The sequence below is a fragment of the Balaenoptera physalus genome (genome assembly GCF_965194825.1).
Source record: "Balaenoptera physalus genome assembly, chromosome: 2".
NCBI classification, from domain to species: domain Eukaryota; kingdom Metazoa; phylum Chordata; class Mammalia; order Artiodactyla; family Balaenopteridae; genus Balaenoptera; species Balaenoptera physalus.
The window spans coordinates 161,264,334-161,282,380 of record NC_138883.1 but is presented as its reverse complement, the minus strand read 5'-3'; the positions used below and the strand labels follow the sequence as shown (position 1 = coordinate 161,282,380).

The 18,047-nt window shown below is 43.6% G+C and overlaps 1 protein-coding gene across 2 annotated transcripts in view; it reads left to right on the top strand.

Moving 5' to 3' along the window:
• APBB1IP (amyloid beta precursor protein binding family B member 1 interacting protein) overlaps positions 1–18,001 on the top strand; it is a 103,133-nt gene extending 85,132 nt beyond the window's left edge. For both annotated transcript variants that reach the window (XM_082449728.1, XM_082449727.1), the window contains 4 exons: positions 2,549–2,647; positions 3,234–3,348; positions 13,185–13,288; positions 15,099–18,001. In XM_082449728.1, the coding sequence (XP_082305854.1) occupies positions 2,549–2,647; positions 3,234–3,348; positions 13,185–13,288; positions 15,099–15,611 (831 nt within the window). In that variant the 3' untranslated portion in view covers positions 15,612–18,001. The remainder of the gene's footprint in view (positions 1–2,548; positions 2,648–3,233; positions 3,349–13,184; positions 13,289–15,098) is intronic.
• Positions 18,002–18,047: the final 46 nt, after the last annotated feature.

Here is an 18,047-nt window from a genome sequence, read left to right as displayed (position 1 = left end):
GGTGGTGAGGGGTCATGGAAAGAGTTCTGGAATTCTGCTCCATCACTCACCTATTCCCTACCCTTACTCTGCTACATTTTCTTCACAGTCTGAAATTACATTACTTAGTGTTTTGTATTTTTATTGGCTTTCTCCCCTAGTAGAATATAAATGCCTAATCAAGTATGAGCTCACCTTAACCTGATTACATCTGCAACAATCCTGTTTCCAAATAAGGTCACATTCACACAGATACCTCAACAGAGGGTTAGGACTTCAACATGTCTTTGGAGGGGACACAATGAAACCCAAAATACCCACCTACTTTTCCAAGCTAGAAATAGAGAAATCATCCTTGAAGTCCCTCCTCTCCCCTCTGTTGTCCAGTCCCTAAGTTCTGGTTTCTGTGAGAGACGGCTCTCATGCAGCCCTCTCTGTCTGTTCTTCCTCCTCACTCCACGGCCCCAGCCACCACTGCTGCCTGGATTCCCTGCTGTTCCAAAGGTCTGATGGCCCCACTGCCTAGAGGACAACGTCCAGATGCTATTTTGACACAAGGCCCTTGATTCCACTTCCTCTCCAGCTTCTTTTCTGCCTCTTCTTTCCATGGCTCCCAGGTCCTGGCCACACAGAATTTCTACACGTTCCTCAAATGTATTATAACATTCTGTCACTTTGTCCAAAGAGCCTTTCTCTGGTTTCCAACTTTTACTACGAACTTTACCATGTCATAGAGTGATCATACATTTGTTTACATATGTCTCCCCCAGTGACATCCCAGCCGCCACTTCCTAAGTACGGCGTGAGCCTTTCTTTCTCATCTCTGTCTACCTAGGGACTGGTATATTTCTGAGCACCCAGAGGTATCTGTTGAATGCACAGGCCCTTGGTTCTTGTTATGGTTCTGCCACTCCCTTTGACCTTGGATAAATGGCTTAACTTCTCTGGTCTCCCACTGGTAAGTTTAGAGGATCTGTAAGATACCTTTGAACAACGATCTGCAGTTGCCCTGACCTTTGTGTGCTGCATGGCACATCCTGCAGGAGCTTCTCTTTCTGTGGTCAGGAGCAACCAAACCAATGGTGGAAGAGTCTAACCAGTGGCATGGAGCCAGCATTTTTCCTTAAACGTCTTTGCGAATATTTTTTCAGCTAAAAGCTCAAGGGAGTAAACCCCTTGGCAAGGTCCTAAGACACGACAGAAGAATGAGCACAGGAACTTGCTGGATGATGTCCTGGGAGCCTAGAAGGTTCCTGCCTTCACGAGGGAGCCAGAAAGGAGCCCACTAGGTAGCTCATCTTAGAATCATAAAATCTGAGGATCACGAGAGACCTTCAAGGTCATCTGATGCTTAATTCTTCTGTATACAGTCTTAGTACACGTGTGACATAAGGAAGTTGGTGAGACGCACCCCACTAATGTTGGAGAGAATGAACCAAAGTCTATACTTCCACCTCCTGATCATAGGAGGAGCGATAGTTAGAACTCAAGGTCAAGAGTTCTTGCCTCTCTTTTGTGCTCAATAGCCATTATGCTTAAGGGAATGACTACATTTTAGTCTATTTGGATGAAGTACATACTTAAGAAATTGTTGATTGTGCTGTTTAAGTGGATCCCTCTACCCAGACAGTTGCTTTCATTGCAAGCACAATACAGTTTAAGTCTGCTCCTGGGAACCTGGCTTTCCCATGACATGACATGCACCAAAAAACAAACCAAAGAAATTTTAATATATCAAGCCAAAGGTAACAAGATCAACTTTTTAAATTCCTCCAGAAACAAAACAAAACAAAACAACAGCTGCTTTCTAAGAATTATAGGCATCAAATTGCTGGAGAGACCCATGTTTTGCCCCTCTTACAAGAGGGAACAGGAATGCAGTTGGAAGTTAGGGAGCTGTTTCTGGTGCTGAAAGACAAGGATGTTCTGTATGACCAAGGACCCGTGACTCTCCTTCCCCTTCGTGCCTGTCCATCACTGTTCTGTTTGATCAGGAGCTCCTGGAAGGCCTGGATGACCCCTAGTGCAGCACCTAGCTCATTGTCACTTAAGATTAGACAGAAATACTCCTTCTCTGCGCCATCCATCTGGAGGCCAAAATGGCCCATTTGGGTAAGAGATGACAGAAGACAGGGTGAAACCCTGAATTCCTGGTGGCAGAAATAACCCTAGGACTGATGGGGAGTCACAAAAGCATTAATTCCTTGACATAAGAATTACATCAGGTAAGTTCCTTTATCTGATAAATGGAGAAACGATTTGGATTTCTTGTAGGGCTAGAAACGTGATAAATGTGAAGGCTGTCAAGTGTTCAAAAAGCAGGAATGAAAATGATTATTGATAATAGAGTAAAAAATGCTTGTGATAAATCATGTCACTGCTTTCTTAAATTCTTTCCAAATTTAGCCTCTGTAAAAAATATACTCCTGTTCCTAATCCTAAAATTGCTACCGGTAATTTTGACCACCATCTCAGGAAATCTCATACACTGTGAGAATTTTTAAAATGTTTTTGAAAGGTGCTAATAAGTGAAGAGCTTATAAACAGTCTTTGAAATGGCTTTTTCTAGCATCCCCAAATTCAGAAGGAGTCCCAGTATATCAAGTATCTCTGCTGTGATGACGCAAGAATGCTAAATCAGTGGGTTACGGGAATCAGGATCGCCAAGGTGAGAGAGCGTTTGGACTCACCCTATCTTTGCTAACCAGCCTCCTGACCTGGGTCCAGTCTTTGTGCTACTGAGAAACAGCTGATCCATTCTTACTGAGTCAATGCCATTAATGGGTCAATGCCATAGATATTACCTTGTTTATTTGCCCATTGTTTTTCTTAAGTAAGTGAGAGTGGTCGATACGTGGACCTCTCCCATGACCTGAGAGTCAGGGATTTACTTTCACATGAGACGTCTCAGATATTGATATATGGAGAGCTTTGCAAGTGTCGTGTGTAATTAAGAAACACGAGATACAATCTGCAGTAGAATTACATAAAGATATATGTCATCACAGTGCGTGGCTAAAGCTCTCCTCTAATGGGGAGGTGAAAGTATTACCTGACTCTGCTAATCTGGAAAATTATTTAACATATGAAAACATGATTTGTGGATTTTTTAATTGAAATACGTCTACTAAAAAAAATCTCAGGAAAGGAATAAAAAGAGTAGTCATGAAGTCCTTTTTTCCCTGAATTTGCAGTTTGCAATTGAGTGCAGAATTTGGGATTACTCTGTTGCTTCTTTTGTGTTCTCTCCCTAGTATGGAAAGACGCTCTATGATAACTATCAGCGGGCCATGGCCAGGGCAGGGCTTGCCTCTCGGTGGACAAACCTGGGCACTGTCAACGCAGCCCCACCAGCCCCGCCTTCTACAGGTACCTTGCAGAGGGGAGAGTCTGACACCTATTCAAAGCTCAGAGGTCGTGTTCAAACTTATCTAATGTATTTCATAGAAACAGAACTTTGTAGACACTGTACAGAATACATTCCCTCCTGATGGTCAAATTTAAGATCCCGCCCCCGCCTCACACACACACTTGTATCTATTTCTTTATAAGTGACTTTTAGCAAAGCTCTGACCCTTTTTTCATGCTATGCTTGTGGACAAGATGGTGATCACCAGCTTAGGGTGAGCTTGTAGGGAGCTGTGTCTCATCACAGTATAGATGTGATGTTTGTTCGAGGCTCCATTAGTGCCCAGCAGGCTGCTCACACCAACAGTGAGATCATTCCTTGGTGTTTTGCCTCAGTAACATCATGGCTAGAGCCCCGTACCCAATTCTGGACATCACATTTTAATGGTAATATAACAGCTACTGGTTTATATTTTTAAGAAGGAGGGCAATACATTGAGGGATGGAGTGGGTACTACGCATGGCTTTATATACACATTATTTCTTGTCCTTACAACCACCCTGCAAGGTATACATTATTATCCTCACTCCACAGTTGAGAGAACTGAAGCTTGGAGAAGCTAGTATGTAGTACTTCTCAGTGGTTGAGCTGTGATTCAAACACATTGTCTTTATGATAAATAATGGTTGGAAGAACTTGAACCATTTGTGGCCAGTGATTTAATCAATTGTACCTCTTAATGAAACCCCAATAAAAACTCTAGACACCAAGGCTTGGGGGAGCTTCCTGGTTGGTGAACAAGTCAAGGAACCAGGTGGGTTACATGCCCTGACCCCACAGAGAAAGGGGTCCACGTCCAGGACCCACCCAGACCTCGCCTTCTGGGTGTCCTTTATAATAAAACTGTAATGGGTGAGTATAGAGCTTTCCTGAGTTCTGCAAGTCATTGTGGTGAATTATTGAACCTGAGGGGGTCGTGGGAAACTCTCAGTTTATAAAGGGCTGGTCAGAAGTGGCAGGTGGCTGGCACTGAAGTGGAGGCAGCCTTGTGAAGGTTGTACCTTAAACCTGTAGAGTCTGGTGCCAACTCCAGGAGGTGTCAGAACTGAATTACAGTCCACCCACTTGGGTGGAAACAGAGCCCACATCTTGCCAGGACCTTAGCTCTACCAGTTATGTGTGTGTGTCAGAGGTCGTTGGGGATTTGGGGGTGCTGTGAGATGCTATTTTGATAGGGCACCACATCCAGACACAGGCATCCCTCCCATGAAGTTCCCAAGAGAAAGAGAGATAGACACAGGAACCATGGCAAATAGAATTCCATGTTTGATCAGCTGGGCTAGTGTTCATAACTCCCAATTCAAGGCTACCTGTTAGAACAAGCTAGAGCATGTGGTTGAAACTCAAAGCCTGAAATGGGTATCTCTCTCCCCTAAGTTTCAGCCCTAGCCAGAGGCAACTATAACACCAGGGATTTAAAGAAAAAGAGGAAGAAAAGAAGGGAGCGAGAGAGGAGGGAGGGGAAAAGGAAGGAAGGAAGTGAGAATGACTGGGCTGGCTCTCAACCCACAGGACTCTGCCCACCGTTAACCTAGTATATAGGAAACCTAGTATATAGGAAATCTGGAGGTTGAGAAAAGGAGAGGGTAGGGGGAGTGAGGCTTCTCCAGCGTGGGGAGAGGGATTGGGACATCCTTTCCTCCTAGAGGGCTCGGCATACGGTAGACACTGAGTCCATCACAGATCTGTCGACATCAACCACAACCGGGCCCTTAATACTGCCTGTGGCTCTTACTGTGTTTCTCTAGACCAGTGGTTCTCGACCAAGGGAGACCTGGACCCCCAGGGAAGACTTGGCAATGTCTGAAAACATGTTTGGTTGTCATGTGTTGGGGGGTGCTTGTGTCATCTAATGGGTTGAGGCTAGGGATGCTGCCTGTCCTGCAATGCACAGGACAGCCCTGAACAACAAAGAATTTGCCAGTCCCAAATGTCAGTAATGTTGAGAAAACCTATCCCAGTCAGTGTAATCTCCTAGTTTCTCTAATTGTTTCAGACATTCTTCACTCTCCTCAGATTTCCAATCTCTAGCCCCTTTACTCTCAGCAAAAAAAAAAAAAAAAATGGAACCATCAACTTTCCACCACCAAACCCAGTGACTTACCTGCATCTACACCCATCCTAGCCCGTGTGTATTGTGTTACCTCCTAACAAGGGCCGATTCCTCCATGCATGCTCTCGTCCCCTATTCTTGCCCCAACTGGAGTCCTGCAGCGCAACTCTGATGCTGCCCCTGGAGTTAGCTCAGACCCCAAAAGGGCACAGTCCTAATAAGGCTGCCCTTCCTTCAGATGCCAGCCGCACTTCAGGGGTCCCCAGGCCCCCCAAACGTCTGACCTACCGGCCACAAACCTGGGGGTTTCCCAGAACCCCCTTAGGTTCAACAGTTCAACTCACAAAACTTGGGAGAGTACTATCCTTATTGTTACAGTGTTATTATAAAGTATACACTGGGACTTCCCTGGTGGTGCAGTGGTTAAGAATCTGCCTGCCAACGCAGGGCACACGGGTTTGGTGGGGAACTTCTGGTCCGGGAGGGTCCCACATGCCGCGGAGCAGCTAAGGCCGTGTGCCACAACTACTGAGCCCGCATACTGCAATTACTGAAGCCCGCTCGCCTAGAAGCCCATGCTCCACAACGAGAGAAGCCACCGCAATGAGAAGCCCATGCACCACAACGAAGAGTAGCCCCCACCCACTGCAGCTAGACCACACGCAGCAATGAAGACCCAACGCAACCAAAAAAGAAAGAAAGAAAAATTTTTAAAAATTAAAAAAGTAAGTAAAGGATACACATCAGGACCAGCCAAATGAAAGACGAATAAGGTGAGGTCTAGGAGGGTCCCAGATGAAGAGCTTCTGTGTCCTCTGGAATCAGGGTGCATCACCCTTCCAGCACATGGATGTATTCACCACCAGGAAAGCACCCCTGTCCAGATTTTTTATTGGGATTTCATTTCATCGACATGATTGATCAAATCATTGACCACGTGACTGAACTCAATTTCTAGCCCCTGTTCTCTACTCTGCCGATGTCGGGCTGGCCCAAAGCCTCAACCCTCTAATCAATCGTTTGGTCTTCTGGTGACCAGCACCCATCCTGATCACCTTGTTTGCATAAACTCAGATGTGTTCCTAGGGGCTGAATAACAAAGACACTCTGATAGCTTGGAAAATACCAAGTTCTGTGCCAGGAACCCAGGACAAAGACCAGAGAGATGCATGATTATGCCATTCTCTTCTACTTTCTCTCCTGCTCTACTGTTTTCTTCTCATCAATATTGCTCCCTTCTTCAAAGGAACAAAATCAAATTTAAAACCCTCCTACAACTCCAAATCCCCCTCCAGCTAGTGCCCCATCTGACAAGCAACTATTCTAAAAGGTGGACCATATTTGCTCTCTCCATTTTTCTACTTCCTTTTCACTCTTCAACCCATTTCAGTCAGGCTTCTGTCTCTACTACCTGGTGGAAAATGCTCTTGCTAATCTCACCAGCGGCCTCTGTGTTGCTGAATCAAACTACTGTAAACCCCTCTTTTTAGTCCACCTTTCAGCAACCCCAACACAACTGACCACTCCTCCTTGAACCAATCTCCTCTCTTGGCTTTCCAGATATCACACATTCCAAGTCCCCCACCCCGCCCCCCAACTTCTCTGACCACTCTTTTTTAACCTGCTATAGCAACTCTTCTTCTTCTTCTTCTACCCCACCTTAAACTACCCAAGACCCATCAATCCTAACCCTATCCTCATTTTACACTATCTCCCTAAGTGATCTAATCCACCCCCAGCACTGTGTATGAGCTGACCACCTATAGCTACGTAAATCCAATCCAGGCTTCTCTGTTGACCTTCAAACCCATGTATCCAACTGTCTGCTCATTGGCTTCACGTGGATCCATCCCAGACACCTCAAACTCAACATCTGCAAAACTGAGCTCATCCTCTTACCCTCCAGACTTGCTCCCCCATTGTTGTTATCTGTTTCCGTAAATAACATCATCATCTGCCCCATTGCTCCTGCAGAAAACATGCAGGAAAACTCACTCACCTCCAAATCCAGTCACTCCTAAATCCTGCCGATTCTACCTTCTGAATATTGGTCAAATCTGTCCATGCCTGTTTGTCTCCATTGCCTTCAAATCCTAGCCACCGTGATCTTCACTTGCCCCCATGGGGTGGTGCTTCAGCCCTTCAGATGCCTTCCACTGCTCTCAGATTAAGTCCCCAGTCCTTAGCAAGGCCACCAAAACCTGCATGAAATGAGCCTCGCCCATCTCACTTGCCTCTTTCCCCACCCCTGTCTTCCTGTTTCTGCCACAGAGCCCATCTGTTTTTCCCACTTTTTCAAAGCCCCAAGCACCATCCTTTTTCAAGGAGTTCTCAGATGCTCTTCCTCTATTTATGATACTCTTTGATTTCATGCGGCTAATTCCTGCCCAGCCTCAGATCTCAAATGAATTGTCCTTGGTAGGCCAGTCATAATTAATAATCTGTGTGATTATTAGTTTAGTATCTATTCCCTCCTCCAGACACTGAAGGAAATCATGAGGTCAGGGACTGTTTCTGTCTGGTACATCATAGTTTTCCCAGCACGGACCGCAGTGCTGGGCAGATAACAGGCACTCAGCTAGAATTCGAAGATGGTTGGGACTACAAATGGAAAAATGAATTAATACCTGGTAGGTTTCTCTGAGGGTGAAGTAATGTGAATGCCCTTAATACTAAATGCAAAATGCATGTTCATTCCGTTTCTCCTAAATGAATTGCTTAAATCCAATTTTTGAAGAACACCATTGCAGCAGTCAGATGAGATGTCCCTTGATCAAAAAGGAGGCTCTTTCCCACGATGGAATGTCCGTTAGTAGATAGTAAATTAACCCATCTTGGTTCTGCTGTAGAGTCTTATTTATCAAAATTAAGCCTTGCAGCCCTACAGAGAACAAATGTGCTGAGCTCTTAAAATAAACCATACTGAGAGCATCCCTGCTTATTACTAAATGCTTCCATTTGAGCATCTAAGGGGAAAAAAGTCCTCAATTTAAACTGTTTTTCAGTTTATGCCTTAGAATGTATTGCCATGAGCACCTGCTGGGTGGGATTTTAAGCTCTAAAGAGCTACATTAGTGACCGGCTCGGAAGGAACTGAAGATGATGAGCATAGAAGGAAGGGAAGCCACTTTCAAATAGAACGTGAAGTTCATTCTTCTCAGTTATACACATACGTACATGATGACCGTGATCACATCTTAGCAACAAAGACCCGCTTGAAATGACGCCATCTTTTAAAATTCAGTTCTTCTCGTATATTATTGTCCAAGTCTCTCTCTTCGCCTAAACTCATCACACAAAATCACTAGGGCTCTTGCAAGGTGTTTAAGGGACCCATGTCCGTCCAGGAGCCCGGGACAAATCAAACCATACGTTCCTTGCAACAGCCCTCTTCCCCCCGCCGCCAAAATTAAGGTAAATGTCAAGAATAGTGTTGAAAAAACAAATGTTCCTTGGGATCAGAGGAGTTACTGGCTGATGGGCTCACTTGAACCTCGGGCTGTTTGGGGCACTAGTCAGGGAGCCTCCTTCATCACCCCAACAACTGTTTTCTGAGTCATTGGCTTACAGAGTGGGGGTCACCCACAGAGGACAGATTTCCTGGGCCTTGGACCCACGAGAGACAGATCAGAACAAGAACTGCAGCCGAGGAGACCTGGCGCGGGCACTAACTCTCCCTGGGCAGGACCTGCTATAAAACCATCTGATAGAGCCTGGAGACAATCAACCCCAGGCCCCGTCAGTCTGATGCCTCCTCCGCTTCAACTTTTCATCTGGAATCCCTTTCCTCTCCTGCCCTCTCCCTCTTCACATGGTTGACCCAGAGTCCTGGAGAGGCAAGGCCAAGTGGTGCAGGGTCACTGGCTGGGAGTCAAACCACAGGCGATTTGTGCGGCTCTGCTGTGATTACCCAACTGAAAATCCCGAGGCATCGTTCTACATCCAAAGTGTTTAGCAACAAGTAATGTATTCTTGATAAATGGCAGGGTTTTTTCTTTTATATTAGGAAACAGCCGTGGAGGCTTTTTTTAGTACTTATTAAATGATTTTATGACTTTAGCCACTATTTTTCATGAGGACTCTTTCGTGGCAATTGGCAGAAATCCAACTCAATCTAGTTTAAGCAACAAAAACCAAGGAGGAGAGATTTATTACGGCACAAAACTAGGAAATCCAGAGGTAGGCTGCTTTCAGGCGCGGCGGGATCCAGGGGGTTAAGCGAAGTCATCAAGATACTGTTTCTTTCTTGGGCAGTGTCCCCATGAGGTGGCAAGGACTGCCACTGGCTCTCTAGGCTAACATTTTTCACACAGCTGGAAATCTTAGTACAAAGGGAAAGCCCCACTTCTGAAAACGCCCCAGAAGGGCTCCATTGCATGCTTATACCTAAATCACGTAGCCGCCCTGAAGAGGATGCCAGTACAGGTGGTGGGATCGGCCCTTTACAAACCACATGGGTGAAGAAGGGGATGAGGGATCAGTCCCCTCCTGGGAATGCACTTGAGTTCTGTAAAACACGCGGGTCTCATATATGTTTAATAAACTTCCCACCCCTAATTCCTTTGAGGTCTGCCAGAGAGATGTGGCAGCAGGAGGGGTGGTGTTGCTACTTGACAGCTGGGACATTAATACTGTGACCCCAGGACAACCTAGGTCCGGAATCGGTGGCACCTACAGGATATACGAGTTATGTGGGTACCCATGGGTTGTCTCAGGATGGGGCAGAGAACCCACAGAAAAGATTAGACTTCCTGGTAAAGGGAGGACGGCAGCTTGGAGCATCTGAGAGATGGCTATAGACGTGACTTCTTTTGTTCCCACAGACTGGCAAAGACCTAGACATCCTGGTTACATAGCAATGTGCACTATGTTGTTGAGAAATCAGACTGTGTGTGTTTGGGCAAAAGAAGCAAAAAATGTATATATTGATAATTTGTGCCCTTTAAAGGAATTTCCCCTAACTGTCTTCAGTATTCAGCTTTGGTTTCTGTTTATACAAAGGTGTTTCCATTACCTGGAAAGAAAGATTTTGAATATGCAAACAAAGAGGGAAGAGGGGAAAGAGAAGAGACCAAAGGAAATGAGGAGATGGAGCACTTTGGAATCTAAGGGGTTTAAATCTCTCCAGCGGCATGGGATGGGACCGCAAGGCCTTATGAAAAACTCTTAAATTTAAACATCCTAAGACCTTAAGATGTTTAAACCTGTTACTTTCCGCCCTCCAGAGCAAAGATGTGGCTAATCAGAGAGAGACATTAAATAGTCTTAGAGATAATCTCGTGTTTACGTGGCACACGGTGTTAAGTTCTGACAGCACGAGCAGATGTGCCGAGGAGGGCAGTTCTGCACAAGGAGATGACTGCTCTTGCTGAATGAGGAGCATGCATTTTACAGCAAAAAGCTGACAGCAGAACAAGTTGTTATAGCCTGTTCCAGCCTTTTGATTGTATAAATGGACATGAACATCTTTTTATTCTGAAATAATTTCAAACTTACAGAAAAGTTGCAAGAATAATGCAAAGAATTTCCATAGACTCTTGACCCAGAGCACCGATACTGAATATTTGTCACGTTTGCTGTATCATCCCCCCTCTCCCCACCCCACCCCCGATATGTTGTCCCTAGACCTTTTTTTTTTTTGGAGCCTCTTTAGAGTAGATTGACTATATTGTGTCCCTTTGTCCCTTAAATCTTCCCTTTGTATTTCCTTAAAAAAAAAATTAAGGCTATTCCCTTACTAACCACAGTACAGTTATCAAATTCAGGAAATTTAACATTTCATGTTGATAGAGTATATTTACATAAACCACAGCCCATATCCCAGTTTTGCCAGTCGTCTCAATGATGCCTTTACAGCGATGCTCTTTCCTGGCACCGGTTCCGTCCAGATTTGGACTTTGCATTTAGGCATCATGTCTCTTTCATCCCCTTTCCTCTGGAACATTTCCTCAGCCTTTCTTTGTCTATCAAGACATTAACATTTTTTAAAGAATACAGGCCATTTATTTTATAGAATGTCCCTCAGTTTGGATGTGTCTGATATTTCCTCATAATTCATCTCAGGTAATGTGTTTGGGGCAGGACTAAGCTGCCGTGTCCTTCTCGGGGTATCCCAGTCGGAGGCATATGGTGTCTATTGCCCCTCACTGGAAACATTCATTCTGACCGCTTGGCTAACGTGCTGTCCAGTTTCTCTCCTGTGCAGTTTTTTCATGTTGTACTTAATAATTCGTACAGAGATACTTTGAGATAGTGCAAGTGTCTGATTCCTCATCAGACCTTCCCTTCTTCCCTGTCTTCTGAAGTACTTAATGACCTTCTTTGAGTTGTTGCGTAGATTCTTGGGTTTTTCAAAATATTTGGAAAATATTTAGAGAAGCAAGCAAGCGGTCATTTCATAAATATTTGGCAGGACAGCTGGTACTGAGCAGAGCTAAGGCAACCTCGGACTCCCTCAGGGGGGAGACCTCCTGTCGGGTTCTGGGAGGCAGTTCAGTCATGGGAGGAGCAGCCTCAGTGTGTGGAGGGCTGGCTCTCCTCCCCCCGGGATGCCCTCTCAGGAGCCAGAGACATCAACACACAGCTTCTTCCCTCTGACTCTCAAAACTGTGAAACCTCGGCTAGGCACACTTTTGTGCAAAAGGGCAAATGAAAAGGCAGGAAAAGAAGCACATATCAGGACTTCCTGGGGAAAAAAATCTAATTTCAGGATATAGTGGGGGTTTGTATATTTTGCCCAATCCCCTCTGTCCACCTTTTTTTTTTAAATAAATTTATTTATTTTTGGCTGTGTTGGGTCTTCATTGCTGTGCGCGGGCTTCTCTAGTTGCAGCGAGCGGGGGCTACTCTTCATCGCAGCGCACGGGCTTCTCATTGCGGTGGCTTCTCTTGTTGTGGAGCACGGGCTCTAGGTGCGTGGGCTTCAGCAGTTGTGGCACGCGGGCTTCAAGAGCGCAGGTTCAGTAGTTGTGGCGCACGGGCCTAGTTGCTCCGCGGCATGTGGGATCTCCCCAGACCAGGGCTCGAACCCTTGTCCCCTGCATTGGCAAGCGGATTCCTAACCACTGCGCCACTGGGGAAGTCCTGTCTACTGTTTTTGTGCTCAAAGTATTTTTTGTTGAGGAGAACGTTCAGAAGTTGTTCCCGTACGTAGCATGGTATGAACCTGGATACATCCATTTAGGAAAAATCTTCAACAACAACAATTCTTTTAAAAAGGAGGTTTTCAAGGTTCATTTTCCAGTCACCAAAAAGTTTTTAAAAGCAGAACATACTGTTCTCTAGGACCCCAGTTAATCCAGATTTTGTTGCTTGTATAAAGTATTCATTTCCCTGAATGTTTTGCTGAATTACATGAAATATTGTCGTAGAACCTCAGGTTTTTTTGAAAGCCCTGTGTACCTGTGAATCCTTTTGCTTTGGAGACATAAAACTGCTTTGTCTTTTCAGATTAACTCTGAAGAATGTTGAAAATACTTTGCCCACTCTTTTTTATTTGAAGTATAGTTGATTTACAATATTGTATTAGTTTCAGGTGTACAGCAAAGGGATTCAGGTTTTTTTTTTTTGGATTATTTTCCAGTATAGGTTATTACAAGACATTGAGTATAGTTCCCTGTGTTATACAGTAACTCCTTGTTGCCCACCTGTTTTATATACAGTAGTTTGTACCTGTTAATCCCATACTCCTAATTTTCCCTCCTGCCTTTGCCCACTCTTCTTGTCTCTCTTCCTCCCCCTTAGGAGTTAAAACAGGCACCACCCAGGCCAATGGTCAGATCCCCCAGGCAGCACATTCTATGAGTACGGTTCTCGGAGAAGCCCAGAGACATGTTGAAACAACCAAGGTAAGACCCACTTCTATCAGACTGTCACCTGTAAGCCCATATTCTAAACCATTAGCAGTATTCTAATAACTGTTCTTTTAAAAAGAGAAAATAGAGTTCCAACAATTCAAAAGTCACTGTAATTTCATTTAGATAATTGCTTCATATATATATATTTACCTTAAAGTTACATAGGCTAGAATGGAAAATTAAAACCAACTATCACAGCTTCGGAAAAATGTAAGAATGTTTTTTTAATGCTGAGGATTGGTAACTATTTTTAGTTTAGCTACATTTATTTTGACTGAAGCAATTTTTTTTTAATTTTTTTTTTTTATTTTTGGCTGTGTTGGGTCTTCGTTTCTGTGCGAGGGCTTTCTCTAACTGCGGCAAGCGGGGGCCACTCTTCATCGCGGTGCGCGGGCCTCTCACTATCGTGGCGCCTCTTGTTGCGGAGCACAGGCTCCAGACGCGCAGGCTCAGTAGTTGTGGCTCACGGGCCTAGTTGCTCCGCGGCATGTGGGATCTTCCCATACCAGGGTTCGAACCCGTGTCCCCTGCATTGGCAGGCAGATTCTCAACCACTGCGCCACCAGGGAAGCCCAGCAATTTAATTTTTTTTTTTTTTTTTCTTTTGGTTTAGTCAAGTGGTTTTAGCACTCTCTGAAAGTGGCACCTGCATTTTAAGCCCTTGGGATTTTTACTTATTTTTTCTGAATAAATTAGAGCAACATGTTAGTCAGAAGCCCTTTATTAAATGCTATCTGGACCCTGAACCAGATTAGAAGAGTACTGACAGGGTCCCACTATAAAATATTCATTATTGTATTTTTCTGTTAACGTTCTACATACATCCTCAGGGTGACAGAGAAGAAAATGTATTTTAAAATAATTTCCAAATTGGTATAACATTCTCCATAACTTTTTTTTTTAGTAGAGGAGATTAATGAAGATTCATTTAAATCTATCTAAAAATTATAGCTAAAAGTTATAATTTAGTTATTAGTCCAATTGGTAACGACTCAATTGACTATACACGTTCCACTGAATATTTCCCGTGTATGATTCAAACCAGTCTTAAATGTGTTTCAGTAGTTTGCCACCTCATTCTCCCCTTTCATTTTGTCCATCAGCCAGTGGTGGGAACAGTTAAATCCTGTATTTATTGAGCTTCTTATAATTTTTGAAAACCACAATAGACCATTAAAAGTTGTGTTTCTCTAATATTCTTGTTAGCTTCTCAAGTCTGACAATCTCATCTTGCAGTGTACTTTCAGCGATTATTATTTTCATGGTTTTTGTAATGCCAGCTGAAGAGAAACATTTTTAAATGCTGAAAGCAATAAAAGGATCCCAGAATAGAAATCACTTAACTATGTGTGAACACTAATTCCCAAACTGCCTGTTCAGAATTTTTTAAAAAATACATCACCAGTTAATTTCTTATCATGCTAAGCAGTTGAACTAAATAAAATAAACTCAATCATAAGGGCACTTTGTTACGGGAAAAAAAAATTTCTAATCTCCAGTGGCAAGAGGTTATTAAGCAAAGAAAGAAATAAAATGAAAGCCTGATAAAATGTAAAGTGCAATGATAATTATCACTAAAACAGAGGGATTCAATTCAGCTGCCTGAAACTCCACGGGGAAGTTGCATTATATAAATATGAGGTGAGCCAGCTCAGGAACAACCTAGAGTCTCAGGACTGAGGGACTGAGCCTCCCCCTCGAGGGCAGACGCTTCCTAAATCCGGAGACTCACCTGTCCGGGAACTGTCATGTCCACGTGGCCGTGTGGTCAAGAATAAATGCTGTTGTCGCTTTGTTGAAGGACAAGAAGCCCGGCCTCGGCAGCCACGACCCCGGAGCGCCCAGGGCCCAGCCCCTTCCCAAGTCCAGCCTGCCTCCGCCCCCTCCCATGCGACGGTCCTCGGACGTCGGCTGCGGCAGCCCAGGGATGCCCCCCAAGGCCAAGGGCGCGGCCGCCGGCTTCCCCGCGCCGCCCCTCGACCTCCTGCCGCCGCCGCCGCCGCCGCCCCTGGAGGACGACGAGCTGCCTCCGCCGCCCCCCGACTTTAGCGACGCGCCCCCAGACTTCGTGCCTCCTCCACCGCCGCCGTCGTTTGCGGTCGACGCGGGGTCCTCGTTGCCGCCGCCGCCCCCGCCGCCCCCGCCCGCCCTCGCCCCCGAAGCCGCGAAGCAGACCCCCGTGGTGGTCAAAAGGCCGCCAGCTCCCCCCAAGAGGCAGGCGAACCCAGGACCACCCGGCGGGGGAGGCGGGGAGCAGGATTTCATGTCGGATCTCATGAAAGCTTTGCAAAAGAAGAGAAGCAACATGCCCTAAGGGAAACCTAGAAGTGTCTTTGGGTGATGGGTGTAATCATTGCTAACCTCAAGTGCGTTTTTGCTACTTTGTTTCCGTGACATCTTGTTCATTTTAGATACAATATTGAAGCATTCAGACTAGAAATGCAAATAGGAAACGTTTCCCAGTTTCTCAAGTACATTCATAATCCTTAACACAGAATTTAGAATATCTGCCTGAATGTACATATCTTTCCTGTGTATTTCCACTTCAATGGATTTTATCTTCCCTTCCAAGTTAACTAAAATGATGTTTTATGTTCATTTATTTTATTATGTTATGAAGCATCAAATTAATAAAAGTTTAACTTTTTTTCCTTAAGATGGTATTTCTAGAAATATCAGTATAAATCTAGTGCAATATCAATTCTATTTTATAATATACTTGACCTTTTAAAAATCCTAGGCCTTCTAAAGTCTTGTTGATCTTCGACATATTTTCCATCTCCATCTCAATGACCTCCAGAACTTTCAGAAAAATCGAAAGAAGAAAAAGGGAAAACCAGGAGAGGTAGAGTGAATTTAGTTTCTTTGAGACTCATTGCTTGATTGATTGGAGTCTTGGACACACCCTAGTCTGGTTTTGGTTTTCTAATGGTTGAATAACATAGTAATTGGGGGGAAAAAATAGTTTTTTAGATAGTTTTTGGATTCTCTGTTATTATAATGCTATAAGTTGCTATAAATAAAAATTTAGAGACAGGAAAAGGCAATCAGATTATATTCTTCAACCAGGAATGTTTTCCCTCAGATAAATTTAATGCTTAATTTTAACAACCAATTTATCTTAAGTTCCTATTACCCTTATCTCTCTTCACTTTCTAATTGGCTTCTGAGAGTCCTTTTAGATTTTCTTAGTTTTATTTCCATGGTTCTGTTTTATTATTTTTTTTAATGTAAAACCCCTCAAAATCTTCTTAAAGTAGGTAGAAAATAATAGCTAATGTGTTGGACTTCCCGGGCGGTCCAGTGATTAAGACTCCGCGCTTCCAATGCAAGGGGCACGGGTTGGGGAACTAAGATCCCACATGCTGGGCTGCGTGGCCAAAAATAATAATAATAACTAATGTGTTATTTTTGACTTAAGGAAGATAAGTAATCTTATGTTTTAATATTTGGAAAAAGTAAGCTCTAAATTGACATTTAAAACAACAATGAAAAAGCAAATTCAGATTTTAAAACCAAAATATTTATTAATTAAAACTGGTAAGGTGCACTAAATTTCTCCTAAGCACTGGGACCCATCACTATGGAAAAGGAGGGCTCAGAAGGTAGGACCCAGGGGACTGGGGAAGGGAAAGGGAGAGATGTGGTTGTTATGGGCTTCACAGATGACCCCCAAACCATCAATTCAAACATATTCCTAACTTAACAGAGAAGAAATGAGGCCTGAAGATGTGCTTAACCTACATCCCCCAGAGCTGGGTCGCCGCCCGGGTCTCCTAACTTCTATCCATACTGTACATTTACTTCATGGGGAAAAACTATAAAAATTCAAACATTAAAACGTTTGTGAGTTTTAGCATTAGATAATATGTATTTTAGAAAAGCTACGGAAAAGAATTAACTGATTTTGTGGTCAAAATATTGATATAATATTGGTGGACCAAAATGTTGAATGCACTGTCTCTCTCCATCCCTGCCTTTATTACAGGATAGAAAACATTAGGAAATAGATGGTCCAGATGGTCCTTGCTTTGCAGAGTTCAACATGCACAAGTTTCAATTACCACAATTTAGTTAAATAACACTAGTCCCCAACATGGTTCACATTTGCTGCCATGCTATTTTAACTAGTAATTAGTTTTAACTAGTAGTTAGTAATTATGCAAAGTACAAACATCGCTATTAGCTCTTCAACCCACACTTCACTACATAAATAACAGATACATATCATGAACAGTGACCAGTCGCATCCCTTCTTTCAGCACCGTTAGGGATTGATCAATTGATCGCTGCATATTTGTTATTCAGTTTATGCACAGACAGAAAAGTGTCTTAAGGTGATATGGTATTGTATGTATGTGTCTTAAGTCATTAACGTTTAGAGATACAGAAATATTCATAGATTAAATGAAACTATGGGAATGTCTTTAAAATACTTGGGAATATATAAATTATACCTCAATTAAAACAATAACTAGGAACAAGGGGGAGGTGTGTAGGGGTGTAAATGAAGCAAGATTATGCGTTGATACTTAAGCTGGTTGAATGGTAAATCAGGTTCATTAAACTATTCTCTTACTTTGGTAAGTGAAAATTACTGTAACAGACAAAAAAGCTTGAGGAGTACAATTAAATTATATTCTTATTTGATGTGCCCCAAATTGCTGGGTACATGGTATTAGATGAAAACTTACAAATTCATTAAAAGATTGTTATAAGATTTTTTAGTTATTGAGAATAACTCAGGTAG